The 22,763-nt window shown below is 34.4% G+C and overlaps 3 protein-coding genes across 5 annotated transcripts in view; 1 reads left to right on the top strand and 2 right to left on the bottom strand.

The window, feature by feature from the left end:
- Positions 1-4,425, bottom strand: part of Fas1 (fasciclin 1 Fas1 domain-containing) — a 537,972-nt gene extending 533,547 nt beyond the window's left edge. For 2 of the 3 annotated variants that reach the window (XM_089632514.1, XM_089632516.1), the window contains exon 1: positions 3,999-4,425. In XM_089632514.1, the coding sequence (XP_089488640.1) occupies positions 3,999-4,121 (123 nt within the window). In that variant the 5' untranslated portion in view covers positions 4,122-4,425. The remainder of the gene's footprint in view (positions 1-3,998) is intronic. The other variant, XM_089632517.1, reaches the window with a different exon arrangement.
- A 1,912-nt stretch (positions 4,426-6,337) lies between these two features.
- On the bottom strand, positions 6,338-15,630 carry LOC149423150 (26S proteasome non-ATPase regulatory subunit 5). The gene is made up of 7 exons (XM_089632884.1): positions 15,314-15,630; positions 12,323-12,467; positions 10,231-10,455; positions 9,425-9,677; positions 8,871-9,059; positions 7,878-8,192; positions 6,338-6,818 (listed from the first exon to the last, which is right to left on the bottom strand). The coding sequence occupies exons 1-7, from the start codon at positions 15,493-15,495 to the stop codon at positions 6,625-6,627; spliced, it is 1,503 nt and encodes a 500-aa protein (XP_089489010.1). The 5' UTR covers positions 15,496-15,630; the 3' UTR covers positions 6,338-6,624.
- A 2,340-nt stretch (positions 15,631-17,970) lies between these two features.
- Positions 17,971-22,623, top strand: LOC149423149 (rhodanese domain-containing protein CG4456-like). The gene is made up of 4 exons (XM_089632883.1): positions 17,971-18,061; positions 18,878-19,017; positions 20,399-20,561; positions 22,263-22,623. Exons 2-4 carry the CDS (start codon positions 18,888-18,890, stop codon positions 22,315-22,317), a joined length of 348 nt encoding a protein of 115 aa, XP_089489009.1. The 5' UTR covers positions 17,971-18,061; positions 18,878-18,887; the 3' UTR covers positions 22,318-22,623.
- The last annotated feature ends 140 nt before the right edge of the window (positions 22,624-22,763 follow it).

Raw genomic sequence — 22,763 nt, 5'->3', positions numbered from 1 at the left:
CAGAATTTCAGTGTTAAAAATGAGTAGTGACGAGATAGAGGTGATGAACACATCAGTGGCACAAGAGGAAATATCCCCTGAGAATCACCAAAGAAGAGGAGAGTCTGATTCACACAGTGATGACATTAACATAAGGTAAATATAACCTATAAGAGTTGATAAATATTTCACAATATAGTAGTATTGTTGGAATAGGATTGTTTAATATATTGGCGAGATTATATTAACAGTGAAATATGATGTAGGAATGTCGTTACAATCAAAGCAATGGCCAACAGGCGGTACAGACAGCGGAAAAAAGAATTAAAGCCTCCCAAACCTCAAGCTAAAACGGCAGCAGAACGTTGTAAAGCATACAGAGACCGTCAAAAACTTCGGCAATCTGCGGTAGCTGAAGCTATAACACCTGCTCCAGTTCCATCAAAAAAACGGAAAATCGTTCCAAATTCTACGTGTACTGCGAATTTATTGAGTCCCAATGATGGTCCAGAATACGTCCTACATGCAGCACAAATACATAACCAACATTCCATGCCAAAACCCGACAATATTCACCAGAATTCAATAAGGCAGCAGCAAAATAAAAATTTGCAAAAAAAAACTAATGCCTCCGAAATTGTAAGTTGATATGCCATGATTACATTGTTCGAATAAATTTATTTATTAATTAACATTGAATTAAATTTGGAAATTTACATTCAATATGTATTAATTTTTCCAGGATTTTGATGAGATACAAGAGGCTTCCATCACGGACGACGCGAAGACACATCAGTAGCTCAATTGAGAAGAGAATTTGACAGACTTTCTACGGTTCGTTTAAAAACTCTCGATCTAGTACTGTTAGAAAATATTGAGAAAGGAGATATGACGATATTCTCATTCAATTGTCAAAGTATTAACAAACATGCAACAGATTTACGAGGTAATGTTCTAAAAAATTCGGACATATTGATGCTTTCCGAAACTTGGCTTGACGATGACAGGCATGTTAATGTTGAAAATTTTGATTGCATTGTACAATACAAGAGACCCAGTGTTAGAGCGGGTGGTGTCGGTATATATCAAAATGTAAATAGACTCCAACATGTTGTGGTAAAACATAATGACGTTCATGCCCGTAACCATGAATTCGTTTCTAGTCATACATCCTCCGTTGGGGATTTGTGTGCTGCAGAATGCTCTCTGGCTAATGGGGAAAAAATTATTATGGTGTCAATTTATATCTCACCAGGTAAATCGATTACTGATATCAAAGATTTTATCCACCATGTGCTTCTGCCATACACAGAGGGTGGTTCGAGGCTATTGAATAAGAATTATCACGAAATTCCTATGATCATTTCGGGAGATTTTAATGTTAATTTTGCGAGGGAAGAATCTGTAGAGTTATTGAACTTTTTCAAAAACACCCTCAATTTGGATATTGTTAATGATAGGAACACTAGCACGACTAGACACGGGACAACAATCGATGCAGTTTTTGCACGATTCATTAAGGATTTAAGTGCTCATGTATATATCTCGCACTTTAGTTACCATAACCCAATTATCACGACATTAGGAAATGATATTCATGAAATTGACAATGAAAATGGCACATGATTGGTAAATTGTCATTGTAATTTCTTTGTAATTTTTAATTGTAATATTGTTATTTATGTAATATTGTATACTTGTGAATAAATTGAAAATTTTTGGAACTATACATTAATCGAACGTCATTCATCTATAAGAAAATATTAGAAAAAGCAAATCCATGCTTCGTCGTTGAATTATTTAACCTCTAATTTTCAAACTAACCTAAGAGAGAAAATAGAGATGATGAAATGAAAATAGAGAGAGAGGAATACTAGAAGTTTCACTTCTGTCTTTTATTTTTAGAATTGTTATGACATTAATAAAGATTAAGATTTTAAAGTTAATAAATGCCTAGAATTTAATATACTTAAATCATTTTGGATTGAATTCTAGAGCCAGTTGGATTATGGCAACCCCAATAGGAATATAGTATGATGCAAAAGCTAGCGGTGATGAGGAGAGGGGGGTTGAAAGGTACCTTACTATTCAAATCTGGTCACCAAACACGGCTAAAGTCATTCAAGCAACGTATCGATTTCGAATGGCGTCTTCTACAGGGACTGAGATTATCTATAACTCTGTTAACCGTTATATATAACCGTTATAGTTAACCGTTATATAACCGTTGTCACTGAAAACTAGAAAAATATTTGAAAACAACGATAACCACTTCGGTATTTATTCAAAGCCAAAAGATTTTGCGATTTATTTTGTTCGCTGAAATCGAATTGAACCTTCAGTCACTTTGGTGCCCAAAAAATAAATTCCATTAAAATCCAAAAGATCCTCGAGTCGAGAAAAATGAGTTGGTGCCTACTTGAAGCAACCTACAATTCTGAAATCAGCCTTATTTATACAGGAAGGAACCTCGTTTTACTAAATATTCCTAGGGAAGCAGGAGTAGGATAGGACCCTCCTATGAGCCGCGGATAAAAAACTTCAAGAATATTTTCTCACGCTCGAAGAGATTTTCTTTCTACTTCGATTATATGAAAAGTCAAAGAAAGAATTTTTTTTTAAATGTCCTAGGAATTTTCTTTATTCTTGTGAGGATAGTGGGTAGGGCATTTTTCAGCTCTCAACCATCATTTTGTAGGGTTTGTTTGTTGTTTTAGTATGATGAGTACTTACATATATGTACGTTCTTAAAAAAAATGAGTATATTCACCATAAAATAAAACAAAATTAAATTAAAAAATAAAAATCAACAAAATGTTGTATTCAGGGATGGTCGGTCCGTGTAAGCATTAAAAGCATTGGTTGCTTATTCATAAAACGTAAACCGTTTCTTATTTCAGTGCTGATTTTCATAGTGCCATTTCAAGATGGCATTTTGATGTTCGTGCAAAAAGATATATTTTTAGAAATTAAAGCAATTATTACATTGATTTACAGTAGCCTGTTTTAAGCGTACGATAATATCACGTAACAATTTTAGAGTGCTAAATGAAATTAATTCATTAATATTTAACTGTCCCGTCTATTTTCAAAGTTGCTTGTCTAACTAAGAAGCGCACCGACCGTCCTTGAAAATATCTATTATTCACTGATAGGACACCTATCAATTAATTCAAGCGAACAATTGAAATAGGACTCGCAATGTTCATTATGTTGTCAACCGTTTATTAAAATAAAGGTAGCAACTGTTACGTGTCTTGCAATAGCTACCGATCGATAAATTATTATTCCAGCTCAGAATTAGCAGGAATTAGATACACATGAATAAACTCATTACATCCTAATAAAAGGATAAGGTAGAAAATAAGGATGAAATCGTAAATAGAGGACATCCTATTATCCAATTATAACCCCGGCTGCCGCCCGCATCTAGTTAAATTAACTCAATTTTACAAAGATATAAAAATTCTCAACAGTCATTGTACTATCTTTAACTTGACCGACAGTTTAAATGGGAGAATAATCACCAGTTTAACTATTAGTTTACTTACTTCGAACTGCGGTCAAAATAACTACAACTTACATGTTTTTACTTTATATGCTTCAATGAGAATCTGACTCATGGATAAACCACAACACGATTGTAATGATGAATTTAAAAAATCCTTGTTAATAAAATATTATTGCATCCCGTGACACAAATTTATTTTAATCATGCTACCGATATATTCAAGGAAATTCATATCTTATGATTCATACTGTCTCGGTAGGTACTTTTTTTAATTGAATAATCAATCATTATAATTGAATCACTCGCTGCATTCCGTTGAGAATATTCATTACTCAGAATTAACAAAGACATCGATCGATCTTCAATAATTTCTTGAATAAACTTTAAAAACTTGTTGGAAAGTTTAATAAGCTCAGGCTCTTCTGTAATGACCGGCAAAAGAAAATAATAGCTGCCTCCTGCGAGGTTATTCAGTTAAATGTTTGATTATAATATTGTTGCAACATACCTCAGATAAATCAGGGTCATCTCGTATCTTCTCCTCCACGGTCAGCCCTCTCCCATCACCAGTCCCGAAGGAAGCGAAAACAAACAATGTTAAGGCCAAGAATGACCGGTGAAGTCGCCACATTTTTACAGGTACCGTTGGCAGGTAGCTAACGAGAACCGAATGTCAAAATTTCAATAACAACTGACTGCAAACAACGAAACAAATCGAATACTCTCAAAACACAATGCTCTCGGTGTAAGTAAAGTATGAAAGGAGAAAAATAATGTTCTCTATTCCCGTTTTATTGAGTTAAACACTTTTTTGAGTTATACAAAAGTTTCTGCGCTTACGAAACTTGACAGAACTGGCGCCGTAACGAAGCCGAACGAGCCCGAATATGAACCGACCACGACAAACTCGCAACTGGAAACTGGAAGGATGGTTTGTTCTGTACTCACTCGCGCGCTAGCCCCTCTCTTCTCCTTTCTGCCCTCCCCGCGACGGTTAAAAGGTGCCGTAGGTAAACGCGCGGCGCATAGGACGTAGGATAGGCCCCTTGATAATAATACTCTAATATCCTTATTGGAAACTGAATCAATTCTCACTCGATATCCATCCAAACTGACAGCATTTGCGTCAAAGAGTAGAGAAGGCCACATTGAGTCACTACAAAGAAATATTTGACCCCGGCGACCTTGACCTTTAGTCTGAACTGGCGCAGTGAAAATTGAAATGTTATCGAACCTCTTTTGTTAAGTTATTTTAATATCAGCACAAAAAATAATGATGTATCTCTCAGAATCGAATAAATCTCTCCATCGTGGAGATAACTTTAAGTAATTTTTACCTACTTCGAGAATATTCGTACTTCGTAGAAGATCTTTTCCAAATATCTACTGCCTATGTAGGTAGTTATGTACTTTTACTGAAACAATAACATTCACTTTTCATATTCATATTAGTAGTATATAATTATTATTCATGTCGATGTCGGTAGATTATATCCTACAAGATTCCTTTAGGATATTATAAAACCCAAATTATTACGCATACTTTTGCATAAATTATTCGTAGTGACAATAAATAGTGTTTTATACTCACGTTTTTACCTAAAGTGAGTGGTTTTGTGTATATTAGAACAAGTGATACCTACTAATAAAATGAGAATATGAAAGTTTTCTTACATAACATGCGCAAATGAAATGACGTCATGAAACTCGATAGACAAAAATTAGTGACATACCCAAAAGTTCCGAGGATTTTCACGAAAAATAGTTATCGGTATGAATACATCGAGTAAAAATAGGAGTAAATCGTATTTAGATAGGTAGGTACCTAGGTAAGTCCAGGGTTATTTTAATTTCTTTTTGGCATTGTTTAATTATTTTTTATGTCAAAGTCGGTGAGTATTGAGCAAAGGGGTACATAAAATAAATTAAAAAAGAGGTTATATTTTATATTCCGTATTATAATTTATTATCTTTTTTATATTTATGCATGTACAGTTAGCAAGAACCCAAAAACTAATTACAATATTTTTTAATCAATACGAATGCAAAGTTTGCATTGATATAGACATTGATAAAATTGTAAATACATATATAACCCGACGATAAAGCAATAGACATAGGAGTTGAACATTGCAGCCGGATCAGCACCAACTAGTACCAACCAGCACTGTTCTGACGTTCATGCATTCCTTTAGTTAATATCATAAACAAACAATACAAGCTATATAGCCACTGAATTCTCAGTTCCTTGGTATAAGCCACTACGATTTCTAGTCGCGCGATTAATCGCGCGAGTCATCAAGTTTTATTCACATGTGGGTGCACTTGTATTTGAAACAATAGGCTCTGCCACACGTAAATGTTATGCGGAAATCGCACGCGTTCGATTGTTCGGTAACAAAAATAAATCTCGACAGACTCTGCCACACGTACACTTCGGAGCGGCGGTACCACGCGCCGCTCCAGGCCGCCACGCAAAAAGTCTCAATGGGCTGCGCTGTAAATCGTTGCGCGGCGGCCCGGAGTGTCGCGTGGTACCGCCGCTCCGAAGTATACGTGTGACAGTGCCTATTATCCTTTGAAAATATTTACGTCAGTGCCATCTTTTGACCGATAAAAATAATAGTGTTCAATAAGTAATAATAATGCTGTCCGCTAGATGTCGCTACTCAAGGTGGAAACAACGAAATCCCCAAATTGATAAATATTTATTTATTTATAAATCGTTAGCTCACATCGTCGTGGGTGCCAATAGTTTTAGAAACATATAAAAAAATTACAGTAATTGGCAAACAATGGATCTTTAATATTTAGATGTAAGTAGATACGTCACAAAAGATAAAAAAAAACAATACATATTTGAGGAAAATATGTTTTCTCAGTTCCTCTTTAAACTTAACCATCTTCTCAATCTCAGTTACTTCCTTCAGGATTTTGTTATAAGGCATAATATATTTCACAAAATTCATTTTTGGGTGTTTTTATTTTTATAAAAAGTAAAAATACGATACATAATGAAAATTAACAAAAAAAGTATTTCGTTTCTGATTTGCCTGAAACCTATTTATTTACATTTCCCACTGGTTTGCAAATGTTTTTACAAAAATGGCTTGTAAGAAAAATAAGAGGTTTTATCAATCTCCCTCAACTGCCACTTCCGTAATTCCCTGAACGTAGAATGGTCCCTCCTCCACATATTTCTTCAGCTTTAAAATGGTGTCGACGTCAAAGACACAGGATTTTGATAGCTGCGTAATGATTTCATATTTAGCGTGCTTTGAATCCTTTTCATGGTCCACTGAACGATCGAGGATAAATTCTATCAAACCTGAAATAAAGGAATTTTTTTATTTAATTAATAATGCCCATTTAAAGAAGTGTTTGATACTCGGTGGGTAGAGCGCCAGGTTGGCAGCTGGACAGCAGATCTGATCCACTGTTTTAGTAATTAAACATACTCATTTCAAATAATTATAAGCAATAATTAGTTGCCTGAAATATCAACAAATTGAAAATATATCCTAAGTAAAAATAAATGCCGCCAACGGGAATTGAACCCGTGCCTTCTGATGTCCGGTCAGGTGTTCTGAAACCACTGAGCTATGTCGGCTTATTGCCCGCCAAATGATTCAATATGTACTAGTACCTCAATCAACTGCTTATTATATTTTTTCCACCTGTAAACAACCAACTTTATTTTTGTAGGAAAGGCTTTGTTAGTGCTAAATTTCTCACTAGATGGCTTCGAGACATATAATATCTTCATTCATTGGTGAAATATTTTTGCTTGTCCAATATTATTATTTTTTAATGATAAACTAATGTTTATAGGACAATATTTTATGCATAGCATAAAGGATAACAAATAACAAGTCGCCTGAAATATCAATACAAATTGAAAATATCAACTAATTAATCATACTTGACAGATATAATTGAGACAATGCGCATGGTTTCACAGAACTAGACTTTAGCAGCCCGTTCTTATACGTAATCTTGGAATGTTTATCCTTTTCATAAGCGGTGCTAAATCTTTTGTTCAATTAGTATGAATATAACGTGTCTCGTATTTTTATAACGTCATTGGATAGATTTTGTAATTTTTCACAAATCCTACAATTATAATATATCCTGTGATTTTTACAGGTCAGCGCAAGTATGCAATAATATATTATTATGCAAATCTTTGTGTATTTAGCTTCTTTTTTAAATAATGCCAAAAAAACTTTTTAATTTTTAATAGGTACATACTGTAAATTCATCACTCTGGTTTGAATAAACCTATGTTAAAAATTCAATTCTAAACACTACAAAAAAAACATTATATAAAGTGCATTGTGAAATGGCATAAAAACAGTTTGCAACAAAGTATTATTAATAATATTACCTGGTGTCACCCTGACCAACTCCTCTCCCCACTGATGTTGGCAGATTGCCGACAGAACTGCCAACGCCGCATACTTCAATTCGGGGAATGGATTCTTGCATATCTTGAACAGAATCTCCATGGAGCTGGGCCTCTCCGAGAGTTGACGGAACCATTCTCTGGTCATCAGTGTTATCCTGGGGTCGACGGGCCCCGAGGTGACTTCCTTGACTGACAGCAAGCTGGCGGTGCAGTGCAGAGCACGTACTCGCACTTCAGTTGGAGAGTTCTTTATATACCCACCGATCTCGGAAATTGCCGATATTAGGGGGTGGCCTGAAAACAAAAAGCAAACATGGTACAATGTATTCTCGTAACGGGAGCCCGTGCCGACTGTATTAAATTTGCATTCATTTGCACCACAACACCACATTGTATATTTTCTACAAAAAGCACTGTTTGCATCTTGAGATTGCTTTGCCATATTAGTGGTATGCCAATAAGATTGTCAGTTAGAAGGTATTGACAACGGTGACCAGGTATATCATCAAAATGACAACACACAGTTCAACACACCTACAAAAAGTGATATAAAGTCATGAAAAGTGATGAAACAAAAACTAGGTTAAATAGGTTACATAGGTAACTATCCAAGTTTTTTTTTCATCACTTTTAATGACTCTATATTACTTTTTAAAGGTGTGTTTAGTTGTCATTTTGATGAAATATCATGGAACCACTGACAACATACTTTGTGCAACTTAGTTTTGATTTTCGACAGTAGATGCAGATCACAGCAGTAATTGAGTAACCAATTTTTTTATGCGTAATACTGTCCACCCCCATCTGATGACATTTTTTATACAAATACAAAATGAAATGATGTGACTATTCGGACCCATTATCAGTCTCTTTTTGTCTCGCCTGAAAATTTATATTTTCGGCATTATTACTTATGCTTCAATCACATCTGGCTAAGCTTAATAATGCTAACTATTGGTGTGTAAATGTTACCAAGAGCTCCCAATGCCAATTTCCCCTGGCAAGTGGTCCCCACAAAGCCGAGAGTGTCCAGAGCAACGGGCAGCACCGCGGTGTTGTTGGAGATGATTGTGTCAAACAGAGCGTGCACCACAGTGGGGAAATTATCAAACACCTCGGATGGGTATGAATGAGCGATGTTGCCAAAGAACTTCATAAGACCTAAAAAAAATAAGAACAAGAAAATAAAAAACAATTGTATAAATTAGGCGCGAATCCTAGATATTTCAAAAGATATTATAAACCATAAGATTTATAGTAGACCTTTTGATTGCATAACTTGTTCTGAAAAGGGAGTACATCTGCACCCGCTGTGAGTGTCGTTCTGACTACTAATCGAGCGTCATACCCAACAGGCTATCGACCATTTAATTGCAGTAATGTTTTTATTTATGAGAAGTTATGAGATTTGCATTGACACCTCAAGCCGAGGCAACTAGAAAGGATTTAAGCCTACATACAATTCAAAATAACATATTCAACTCAGTTGTGGTCCTATAACGTGAATATTATATTTAATAACATACCAGGTATGATGAGATTCGCCGTGGGATTCCCTCCCATGCTGCCAACCAGCTCTGACAACCCCTTGAGGACTTCATTCTGCACCAGAAACTTCAAGCCATGGGGAGACAGAGCCAGATTCGTCAAAAGCTCCAAAATATTCAGCTGCAGAAGAATATCCTGCGTCTTCAGCTCAGAAACAATCTGCTGAATCAATCCTTCCTGGGAGAACATCTCCAAATTCTCAGGCGACTTCTTGCAAATATTGACTATTACCTGTAAACAAGAATACATAAGATAATAACATTGAAGCAATACCATCTCTGTTTAGACACCAACTAATAAATGTTTAGTCAGAACTGGGATAATATCATTGTTCAATGTGCGTAACAGCACGAACCCGAAGGATTTTAACGAGCGATTCCCGAGCATATTTGGAGTAAAAAATGTAGACGTCGTTTGCTGTTGGTATTTTTTTCAATTGAAAACAAAAAATATATTTTTACATCACACATCGAAAATGTTCTGTTTATATGTACTCTGAATCTCTTCCTTTGCATAATATTATTTTATTTTGCATTCACAGTATCGAAAGCTGAACAATAATACAAATGTACATTCATTTGCTAAATGTCTAATATAATAATTCGTAACTGTCACATTTACAATGAAAATGTTCACAACCGTTACTTCGGTCAGTAAAAAAACTATCACAGATTATTTTTCAAACATATTCTCTTAAATCAGTAATAACTGTGCTAGTTGGTTTGTCATATTATTCTGTTATAAATAAAAATCTGCATTTATATGAATGTGAATAATTATTTACCTCGTAACATTTGCATCGACTGGAAGAATTTCCATGTTCTATGATAACCTTTAATTCTTTGATTATTTGAGGGTATTGGTACCACTGTTCCCGAGAGACAATGTCCATGGCTTTAGTCGACACCTTGAGGTCGTCATCTGCAATACACCTGACCACAGCTATGGCAATCTCCATATAATCTGGCAGAGGAATCAATTGAGTATTACTGCAGACAGTTCTGTGGATCTGTGAACAAACGACATACATTAAAATATTGTTTTTAATTTTTCGGAATAACTTTATTGAGTAAAACCTCAAATTGTAATATTTAAATATTGAAGACAATATTAGTGATTTCTAAACGAAAATCTGAAACAGAAAAATCAGAAAAGGATATGGTCACATCTAGGACTCGAACCCAGGACCCTTGTCTTTCCGGGACACTGCTCTACCAACTGAGCTAATGGGACCCTATCCCCCTCGGTCACTTTTAACTGTATCATACTTCGAAAAAGAACTACCAACATTGTCTTCATTTTTTCACCGCACATTTTTTTACTGGCAACTATCTTTATGTATGATAGCAAGATTCAACCCGAACTAAATGCAATCTAGACAGCGTCTTTTTAGATCTTATTTTTTTATAATTTTTAATGTGCGACATCTATACATCATTGACTTTTCTACAAGTCTAGAATGAATATTTATTTTTCGGAATAACTTTATTGAGTAAAACCTCAAATTGTAATATTTAAATATTGAAGACAATATTAGTGATTTCTAAACGAAAATCTGAAACAGAAAAAAAATAACATGAAAGTGACCGAGGGGGATAGGGTCCCATTAGCTCAGTTGGTAGAGCAGTGTCCCGGAAAGACAAGGGTCCTGGGTTCGAGTCCTAGATGTGACCGTATCCTTTTCTGATTTTTCTGTTTCAGATTTTCGTTTAGAAATCACTAATATTGTCTTCAATATTTAAAATATTGTTATTAATTTGTGGGTTATATAAAAACACACTCATTTTAATAGAAAAATGTATTACAAACATTACAGTTATCTCACTTTTTAATTGTTTCATCTAAAAATATTTAATAAACAAGTCTCATACGTTTTTTTTCAAATTGCGGTCGGTACCTTTGGATTCATAAAGGTGCACATTTTAATTCTTCTGTGGTTAACTTCCAGATTTGAATATAAAGCGTGGTCTTTTCTCTTTCTAACACAGTTTAGATCATATTTCTCACCACAATAGTAAGCAAGACATCTATTTCTGTGAGACCATATGAGTTGTTCACAAGAGCGAAAAAACTAGCCTAAAAGGTTAAGTTAAGTTTAACCGGCTCGAATTTTGGTTCTTTGCATCACATGTCATAAGTCTCATGTTACGAGCGGATTCCACATCGCTCATCGAGAAATGTCACATGGAAACAACAATTATCTATACGCACAGAGTCATAGTAATGAAATTTCCCTGAAACATGAACGGCATTCACTTCGGAACTCTTCGGCATGGCGGAAATACCCGAAGACACAACACATTTATTTGTCATGCCGAGATGGCGCCACTTTAGTTTACAGTTTGCATATTCCAGCTGGTCGGTATAAGCTTCAAAATTACCTTTAATTGACCTGGCGTTGGGGATAGATTGATAACATTTTTAGTGCACCACCCATTGTTATGAGTGCAAGCCACCATTGATACCGACCCACTTAAATCTTTGCAGTCTTTTAAGAAAGCTAGAAAAGTAGTTGCTTTAACAAAACATCTGTAACTATGTAAAAAATTTGACTTGGTTATGTACTTTGACAGCTTTCCCAACTGACTTGTAAAGCCTTGCACCAGGATACACCGACCCCCAGATTTTCCTATCCACCTCTCATACCTTTTCTTTCCCAGAACTTCCTTTACTTAAAAAAAACCATCCAGCTACCATCCCCAAAGACATAAGCCCAGAAAGAAATTCTTTTCTCGTGTTAATGTAAAAAAAAAACATATTTTTAACGCTTCAAACATCACTTCCACATAATGCATAAAGTACAAATTAAAATACAGATGGGAGAATCTTCATCAGCACAATCAGGTTCAGTTTTAACATAAATTATAAGAACCCACTTCGTGTATTGCCAACTGGCGAGCAGCGACATTTTCATTTCCAAGGGCTTTCAGAATATCATCCCGGGCATTAGAAGCTACATAGCCAATTGATAAATTGGCGAAACAGATCTCCAATACTTCACATGCGGTATTTATCTGCTTCCTATAACAGAGGAGAAAACAGTTTAGATAAATAATCTACTACTATGTTAATAATCAGTGAGAAAAATTTACACTAAAAGTTAATTTAGTTTCCGTTTCACAATAAATCACAATATAGATTCGACATCACATTAGCAATAATTTGAACACATGTGAAGTTTTACTAAACTAAGGGGGTATTTCACTATCTCTGATTATGTTCTGACTAAGCACTAATCCGCGGATTAGTCATTTTTTCGTTTTCACTATATCTGAATAACGCTAACGCTCGGGTTAAAGTTCAATTTGACTAATCAGTGCTCGAACCTCACGTTAGGCGCTATTCCTCGAATCAAAGATGGCGTCAAAACATTCCGAGTTTGACAGCGGAGAAGTGAGTCGAATTTTGTTGCGAATTATTATGGATACCGAGGTTTTTGATTTACAGAAGCAGGTGAAAGGGCGGCGATGCGAAGGCCGCGAGTTTTAAGAGCTCGAATGAATTTGAATGCTTGTATGATCCATCCTGAATTATTTGATTGTGTTCAAAATAAGAAACAATGTATTAATTCGACACGAATCTATCTAAAATGACCTGATAATCAACATAACATAACCAAAAAAATGCACACTTTGCGGTGTGCAGACTGTGGCGGGAAACTTGTCAATTGGCGTTGAGGCTAGCATTCCATAGACATTGCGGCAAAACATGACAGCCGTTGTAGTAGATTGGGTAACTGCAAACATTTTGCGATGTTGCCAGACTATTTCGAGTGTTATCTATCCGGAAGCTCGGCAACAATGGTGAAACGGTCGCCGTTGAATAACGAAGTTATTGTGATCTTTAAAGCCAGCCAACGGCTAGCTAGTCAGATATTTAGCCCGACATAGTGAAATACCCCCTAAAATCAATCCCGGGTAAAATATCCTTACTCCCTTTCTAAATACTCACAAATTATTTTAGAAGCAGAATCTTCCGACAAACATCACATCATGCTAACAAGATTAAACATGAACATAACCCAAAATCAAAAAAGGTTCTTAGTTTGGGTTATTTAAAAAAATATATATTATGTATACAGGGTGTATCGGCACGTACCCGACAAACTTTAACCAGCTATTCCTTAGCATATTTGGAGTAAAAAATCTTATGTGCACTTTGCTGTCCGGTAACGTTTTTTTTTAATAAAAAATTTATTATTCATATTTTCACCACATGTCACCACTGTTTTATCCTTTGTCAAAATTTGAAAACACATCTGGCAAATATTTTATTCGAATTCCGTTGAATAATGCACGTGTGTACCTATATTGGCGCACTTTTACAAGCACAGCGAAATAGCACGGCACCATTCGTCTCATTTTTAACTATTATTATTTAGTGTGTGCGAAAGAGCGAAGACGGTTTTTGACATACTTGCTTATAACAGCTGTTGAACACGAAACGCAATGCGAATGACAGTGATGTGGTGTGGAAATTTTAATTTTTTTTGTTTTTAATTGAAAAAAAAATGCTACCGGACAGCAAAGTGCCCATAACATTTTTTACTCCAAATGTGCTAAGGAATAGCTGGTTAAAGTTTGTCGGGTTAGTGCCGATACACCCTGTATTAATAATTAATTGTATAAACATTGCTTGTCTACTGTCATATGGATGATTTGTATCAAAATGAAAACATGGCATCAAACTATTGAAATATTGTTTAGGTGTATTATTAATTTTAACTACTTAAATTGAAACTATGCATCTCTTCCATCTCTCTCAATGTAAATAATTGTTTCTTGTAGTAATTAAGTTGAAACGGAGTATTATTTCAATAATTTGTGAACATTTAGATTGAAGTGGAATATTCCGACAAAAGTCAAGTCATACTAACAAGACAATTCTAACGACAAATTTATTCCGCTTAAAATGTTTTTTAAACGACTTGACATTTGTCGGAATATTCCACTTCAATCTAAATAATTTGTGAACATTTAGATTGAAGCGGAATACTCCGACAAATGTCAAGTCATACTAACAATACAATTCTAACTACAAATTATTACGCTTATAAAAGTTTTTACCGAATGAGAATATAAGGGCATGTTTTTCCATCTCCCCCAACGTAAATAATAGTTATTTTTTGGAGTAATTAGGTTGGAACGATGTGTTATTTTAATAATTAGTGCGTATCAAGAACTAAGTGGAGTAAAGAAATTTTACCTAATAATCTAATAAGAATAATTCTTGAGCACATCAATACGAGGCAACATAAAAATAACATTTTCCTACGGCCAATTCCCATTGATCATACATTAATCAGACAAATAAATCTCAGACCCAAGCAACTCAAGATTGTCCAGTCAATCGGAAGATCAATGAAATTATCACCTATCGTTTCAAAAAAATGTACCTACCTATATAAATTTAAAGTGGGTTGTTAAGAAATCAACGAACCTTACTGACCATTGACATCTCATTATTAATTAGAATTGAATTAGCAATTTAGTTGAGTACTTATCTTGGGAAAAAATAAAATGGTTAACTTGTCGAATTCCGCTGTATGCAAAGGCTCTTTAAAAACAATACTTGATTTCAACGTAAACATCTAATGGAGATAACTATTTGAGTCGGGGCGTAAACAAGCACAAAATAGGTTTTAGGGTGTTAGTTTGGGTTATTTTAATAATTTATGGGTATTTCTTAACCTTCAAATTTAACTTTGGGGAAAATGGAACATTAACGCATCTTTTACCATCTCCCCCGACATAAATAATTATTTCTTGTAGTAATTAAGTTTAAACACACCGCTTTTTATTTTTTTAAAAATCGTAAAGCGTGCAGCGGAATTCGACAAGTTTATCACAATTTGCTTACAAACTTACGGATCTGAACTATTTAAAAACTCAAATAATCGAGGCAATTCCAGAAGCTTTGCTTTGTGCGAGGCTTCAAATGGAGGAATCGAATTGAGATGGTGTTTAATATCATCCAAAGCTGAATTTCGTAGTTCTTCTATTCTCAACTTTTCCCATTGTTCTCTACACCAAGATTCAGGGTCAGACATAATTATGGTTGTTATTTTAAGAAACAATTCAAGGTATAATATTTTTTGGGCTAAAAATATTGTAAACACAGTACGATGATAAGGAACTTTTGGAATATTTTGAATAAACGATCTGTCAAAAGAGTTGCTTCCATAGATATTTCTTCGCATAAATAAACCCATAAATAAACCACTCACTTCATTTCTCGTTTTAAAGTGTTTACAGACTTAAAAAAATAAATATTCAATATTTTACAATCCAAAGTAGGTACGGGGCATTTAAAAAAAACTACATTATTAAAAATTGTGTATGCTAGCACAATGTTGTAATATGAACCTGGTGAAAATGCGCTCTATATTCTCATTAATCATGGTTCGACCCAGTTTAGTCTATTTCAGCATATCGCTCGCCATTGCAAATGAGATTAGTGCGCTCGTGCAAGGTAAAAGTACCGGACAAAGCACAAGGGCGAGTTTTATTCGAATGCAGTGTTGCCAACTCTGCTCCTTAGTTCAGCTAATTTGAGGCCGTCAGCGCTAAAAAAGTGGTTTAGCTTCTCAGCTCGTTTTTCAGATAATCTAGCTCCATTTTTTTTTACAAGTCAGCGAAAATTTTTGTTTGGAAATAATGTTTTTTTTATTGCAGAATTCCTGAAGATTTTTAAAAAAATTTCTTTACCGGTATTCTAAAGAAAAACGTTCAAGGTATTTTATGAGGATATTCAACATTTAAAAATATTTCGTGAAACATGCGTCCTTCCGCGGACGGCCGGAAAAAGACCATATTTCTGATTTGATTTTGATAAATGCTTAATTTTGTGTTTATTGTATTGCACAATAATATTTTTATTATTTCTAATTAAAAATAATTACACTCCACGTAACGTCATTGATAAAAAGTCCTGCTTTGTTTCTCGTGGTTTTTAAATAAAACAATTATTGAAGAAAAGCAGCTTGTTCTAAAGGGGTGACGTGGTCATGAATTAATCTCATTGTAAAGCTAGCATTATACCAGCTGAGTGCTGAATCGAGACAATGCATTCGGCTAATGTGATCGGTGCAGTCAGTACTTGGCCTAGTAGCGGGCGAGACAATAAATAGAAACATGTTTCAACCTATCGTTCAAGTAACAAAAAGGTATGGTTTTGCGTTACTCTGAAATATAGTTTTCTTCAATTGGTATATTTTCTGTTTCCTTTATAGTAGAACTGAATAGATTTCAGAGTAAGGGATATACCAGTGGCGGTTCTTCACGGAGAAGCCGGAGTCCCGGCTAGATATTACCGAAACCTGTTAAAGAAAAAAACAGTATTTGCTTTGACTAGACCAAAATGAATGAACTCTACAAATATAAAAGCAATTAACATTCGCAGAAATATAAAATAAAAATTTATTCCGAATCATTTTCAAGCGCCATGTCTTATAGAGCTTACTATTACTAATGGAGCAACAAACGAATAGCGAAAAGCAACCTGCCGACAAGCGCGATATCGTCTGAGTCCTTTGATGTATTTCTCAGTGCGCAGAACCTTGCGTGCAGGCGGGGACAATCCGGAAAGTCCCTTCAAGCATTTGGGTACATACTTTTGTATTTCTTTCTCGATCGTAAACAATCCTTCAAACTATACGTGCCCTCTCTTATGTGTGAATTTCAAATACTGCAGGATAGTCCATTAAATCCTCTCGTGCCAAAATAATACTGAACTGTTTATTTAGTTCAAGAAAGTTACATGGTTTCGGGCGAGAATCGCATGCATTCTAACTAAGTTTGATGATAATTTTGCAAGATATTGCATTATTTTCATAACATTATGTCATAAATTGGTATAAACCTACATAATTCAGATATCTGACTAGGTGCATGACTCGTCCACTATCATTATTTGTTAGAAAAATTTTACATCAAAGTCTCTGGGTAGTGAGATTTCATTTCGTTACATGTAAAAAATGTCAATCCCCACCAACGAAGAAGTGTTTTCTGACGCCACTGGGATATACTAAGTCTGAATAGCAAAATAATAATAAACACGTATTTCTATTTTAGTTTAGTTATTGCTTAAGAAATTGAGTCAAATGATTTTATTTATTCTCAGCTGAAATGTTTACAGAGGCAGTTGGGTTGATCGGGAAAAGAAAAAGTCAATTAAGGAGCAGCGATGGCAGACTTTATACTGGAAAATAATTTTAAAAATACATTTATTGTCGCATACCACTAAATTAATAAAGAAACAATTAAAAAAAATACTAATTACAAAGTTTGATGAAATTGTAATCTGATGCAACTTACATGAATATTTATTATTTGTATTGTTTTATTTGTATTGCCTCTCATATTGATAAGATATTGTGTGTAGTGTGGATTAAATTAATAAATCATTTATGTTTTTTCCTCATCATCTGACCATTGGAGATTAGATTCATATCTTATAATAATTTTGTTTGGTGGAGGGAACTAATTCCCACCAATCAGTGTTCCCTTTGATAAGCCATTCTCAAATAGATAAAAATACTGGCAATAATCCACTAAATTGCAAGAGACTGCTTTTCTGTCATCAGGATTTCATCAAATTTAAATAAATTTTGCAAGGTAAGTGCCATAATTTTACTAAATCGAAACATCATGAATTTTGTGATTAGTGACGCAGACATTTTGGAGTCGCCTAAGATATGTCTATTACTACGGGGTTGGTACGAATCTTTACATCTTCATCTCCGGTAGTTGCAATTACACCCGGATTCATGAGGAGTGAGCTACTTTTTAAATTTAATTGTAGATCCGATTATTGTATGCTTTACCAATATATTGCATCGGATTTCAAAAAATACATTCTCTAAATCATTTCTGTTATATAGAGTTGAAACTAAGCACAGTGATTTTTAAATGACATAAAAACGTTTTAATATATATATTTTTTTATTTAAACGCCAATTGGGACATGTATAACATAAATACATTTTTTAATATAAAGAGCGCAAGAGCTCAAAGTGTAGTTATAATAATCTTATAATCATCATAACATACTGATAGAGTTAAGAATTAAATTGAATATCTGCAGGTATATTTGCTTTTTGAAGCAAGCAATGTTCATAAAGTTAAATATATCAACAGAGCAAGCATCATTCCCTATATGATTAATATCTAAGAATAAGAATCTATATAGATAAAAATATAAATGTTAATTTTTTCAAAATCTTAAATCTCCGAAAGTTCTTCACGGATTGCTTTGAAATTTTGACACAAGTTTCATTCGAATACACATGTTTTCAATACCTATATTATATAGATACTTTTTAAATACGCGCTTTTGTTTCTCTACCTCTAGCCACAGCAATGCGTGGCGTGGTACAGCTAGTTATACATAAAATGAGTGCGTACGAATGTAATATATAGGTTTTGTTTCAGGATTTTCATAATGGATCGAGTGATTTCGTACGACGAAGTAGTTTCCTACATTAATAAGCCCGAAGTTATCTTGGTCGATGTCAGAAATACGGAAGAAATCAAAGAAACAGGAAATATTCCGACCAGCATCAACATTCCATGTGAGTTTATGTTCCCTTTTACCATATGTTATTATTATTGATACAGAGCCGGTCTACATAAGCCTCGTAGATACTCAGGCCGCGGGTCCATGGATATTCCATCAAAAAAATATTTTTGTACTTTGTCAAACCCCCTATTTACCACTCAATTTGGTTTGTTCAACCGTTGAGTTGAGTGTTGCGCACAGACGATGCGATTGGTTAAATCTTGTCAGTTGCTCCTCTGGGGAACATGCGCAGCATGCCTCCTACTTATCAGAAAAACAAAAATTCGCGATCGCTCTAGTAGCATTGTTTACTATTAAAAGGGTGACAGATTACGCTATAAGCTCAAAGCATTTTATATAACTCCATATTGCTCGCCATACAGACCTGTCACACCTAAAGAAATAGTGTGTTATAAGTGTGGGCGTGGCGACGATGTGCACTGTAATCTGCTAGCCAGGCGATATTTGAATATTAAACAGAACATTTTACAGAGCGCCGTAATTACACGGCTGTCATCTGCCAAAGTGACAGATCCCATGCAAAGAAATGATATTCGGCGGCAGTTCCCCAATTGAACTGACTCCCTCTCCTAAGGAAGATTATAGCGTAGTGTGTAACCCCAACATATAATACCTATATGTCATACCCAAATTATGCGCGCATAATATAGGATAATGTGTCTAAGGCTTTAACGTGAAAAGAAAACGACAAGCGTGGTCACAAAATGGCTCATGGAACAAAAAAATTCAATCATAAGATGCTATTAAAAGAATTAAAAATTAGCTTTTTATGGATTCATTTGTTGCATCCTTTTCAATATATTTGAACTGGTCAAAAGGGATCACAAGAGTTTTGTTCCTGGTTTCTCTATATATATAGAGTACATCTTGCGTGTAGTATCCCACAAGAAAGTTAAATACTCAAATCAATTTTAAAATTCCGTCAAAACTTCACGATCATTAGTCATGCCTGTAATTTTATTTATTTTTATTCAAAATAAATAACTACGTATGACGGCTCCCTAGGCAGACTGAGTAAAGTTGGTTCAACCGCTCAACCACCCTACAGACGATTCAACTTGTTTATCGGTTGGGTCGTTGGATGCTCTGGCGGTACAAGCGTTCAACTCGATAGCCACGCCCCCTTATTGCATCTCCAGATTGATCCAACCGCTCAACCAAATTGAACAGTCTGTAGCGCCCATTATCGTGATAGCCTAGTTGTTCATAAATAAATCTCTTTAATAGTAACCCAATCAATTCGTTTAGTAAAAGTCACTGAGGTTATCATTGAGCGTTTAGTGATCTCTTCTGGTTCCACAATGTGTCTTTCAGTATCATAGCAACTTCCCGGACCGGTTATGATTATGTTTTAATGGCTTATTTCTTTTCAGTGAGGGATCTAGAGGCCTCTCTGCAAATTGAAGACAATGAGGAATTTAAGAGAAAGTTTGGTCGCGACTTGCCAAGCAAAGATATGATGATTGTGTTCTCTTGCAACAAGGGGGGTCGTGGAACGAAAGCCATGGAGACAGCTATCTCTATGGGATTTACTAAGTAATTCTAACGGCATTTATTAATGATTAAATTTGGAACTCATTACAGATACAGGATATAATATAGGCTGGCCATGAAGCCATAGCGGTTGTAAAGGTGTGCATGTCCCAAGAAAAAAGAGTAAAATGAATTCTGCAAATTTTTTTTTTTTTTTTTCATAAAATTTTCAGAATGTATCAAGGAAATTACTATCACCCTACAATAATACATTATTAACAATATTTTGCAGGTATATCTTCAATATTTTGCATTAAGTACAATAACTCAAAACAATCACAATTCAACACACCTTTAAAAAGTGATATAGGTAAAGTCATCAAAAGTGATGAAAAAAACTGGCATATAAAACTATGTACCTAAACTTTTTAACCTAGTTTTTTTGACGCTTTTCACGACTTTATAACACTTTTTAAAGGTGTATTGAATTATTATTTTGATAAGTTATCCAGTCACCGCTTAAAATAATTCATGATCTGCTCTTTCTTAAATTTGCATGTTATGCTTTAAAATATTAAGATGAATTATGCGTATGTGCCCGTACACACGCTATATGAACAATTCTTAACTAAAAATACAATATTGTATCGGTGATTCAATCCAATATTGTATTTATACCTTTCTTGAAAGAATTGTGTTAGTATATAGACAAAACTACTTATTCATGTTGCATATGTATAGGTACAAACAAATAATTCATCTCAATATTTTATAGCATAACTTACAAAGTGTTTTTTCCTAAAATAATTAAATTAGCACCATCTAAGAAAGGGCAGATTATGAATTATTTTAAGTATACCCCTTATTGCAAAATATTAAAGATAAACATTGGACATATTGAGGATTAAGAAATGATGCATCATATTTGTGATTTCAACATACAGTTTTAACAATCGTAAAGACATTTGCTTGGAGCATACTCTGCTTTTAGCCTGTATATATTGCGCACTGCTGACTGGTGAATAGAGTTGTCACCAGTGCAAAATCCTTGGGGACTCCTGGCAATCTCCAATGGTGCTGGCTCCCTCCATTTCCTTATGCCAAAGAATTACTTATTTATTTTAAATGTAGACATACAGAATTGCATACGTTCCAATAACAAATAATACATTATGTTATTAGTCAATATGTACTCGTTACTTAAATATTAAAGTGTTGAATTTAACAATATTCATGTGGAAAATGTCGACTTCAGGCATAAGTTCATAAGAGCACAATAATTTTTGCAGGAGTCATTTCCAATGGTAGATTAGTTCAGCATCTTATAACAAGATGTGTTCTTTTAAAATTGTCAGGGACATAAAGTTTAATAAATCTCTGGATTGCTGATGTGACCGTTCAAGAGGTTATAGGCCATTATCAGCAAAGCAGCTTTCAGTGTGTTGGCAAGACTATTAATACACAGTATTCTAGATATGCCGATAGGCTGACGGATATAACCAATGATAGAATCCGAAAACTATAAATACCTTAGAAACTTCTGTGAAAAATGTTCGATTCCAATCTGTCAGGACGCTTACGTTTAGACCTCCCATCACTCCTTCATCCTGCGAACTTATTGAAAAGAAGCCTCTTTGATTGTTAGTCATCCCGCCCAATAGAGTCGTCCCAGTTTTATGCCGTTTGTTACTGGTGGAATATTTCTAATTATTTATGTATAATAATGTTTGTGACAGATGATTATATATTTCCCTATATTTTCAGCTCAAGAGTTTACAAAGGAGGCTGGAATGATTGGTCAAGCAGGGTTGATGTCTAATTCATTCTTCTTTACTCAATTATATTCGGGAACTAAGTGCAGATCGGTTATAAATTGTCTTGTAATGCCTGTTAGGAATAATCTAGGATAGTAACTTGATGTTAATTAAAAAATGTCCTTGTTGTCACCCCGATAGTAATGCATAGTCAATTTAATGTATGGCAATATTATTGTACTTTTGGGAACTAAAAAAAAAAAAATCTTATCTGAAAAAAATTTATAATTATTTTTATTTTATGACAACCCAACAAATTATTCAGGATCCGAAATACGATTCCTTGTCTATCAGTAAAATTTGTTTTACTAGATTTTTTATAGGATACTATATTATTCTCTTATTAACTTGGTCAAATAAGGTTTGACAATAACCATGAAATTTATTTATGTTCTAATATATTATGTACAATACCTACCTACAGTGAAATTCGCCTATAAAGTTCTTCAAA

The sequence above is a fragment of the Hesperophylax consimilis genome, chromosome 6 (genome assembly GCF_061612785.1).
Source record: "Hesperophylax consimilis isolate HC1 chromosome 6, BYU_Hcon_1.0, whole genome shotgun sequence".
Classification (NCBI taxonomy): Eukaryota; Metazoa; Arthropoda; class Insecta; order Trichoptera; family Limnephilidae; genus Hesperophylax; species Hesperophylax consimilis.
The sequence above is the reverse complement of the archived record's forward strand: the minus strand, read 5'-3'. Positions and strand labels throughout refer to the sequence as shown.

Excerpts from the sequence above, each read along its gene's own strand:
- LOC149423150 (XM_089632884.1), bottom strand. The coding sequence starts at position 15,495 with ATGTCTGACCCTGAATCTTGGTGTAGAGAACAATGGGAAAAGTTGAGA. Across the intron at positions 12,468-15,313 it reads TTTTTAAATAGTTCAGATCC|GAAGCAGATAAATACCGCAT; the intron begins GTAAGTTTGTAA and ends CCTCTGTTATAG. Across the intron at positions 6,819-7,877 it reads GTTGGTCAGGGTGACACCAG|GTTTGATAGAATTTATCCTC; the intron begins GTAATATTATTA and ends CCTTTATTTCAG.
- LOC149423149 (XM_089632883.1), top strand. The coding sequence starts at position 18,888 with ATGGATCGAGTGATTTCGTACGACGAAGTAGTTTCCTACATTAATAAG. Across the intron at positions 19,018-20,398 it reads GACCAGCATCAACATTCCAT|TGAGGGATCTAGAGGCCTCT; the intron begins GTGAGTTTATGT and ends ATTTCTTTTCAG. Across the intron at positions 20,562-22,262 it reads ATCTCTATGGGATTTACTAA|CTCAAGAGTTTACAAAGGAG; the intron begins GTAATTCTAACG and ends CTATATTTTCAG.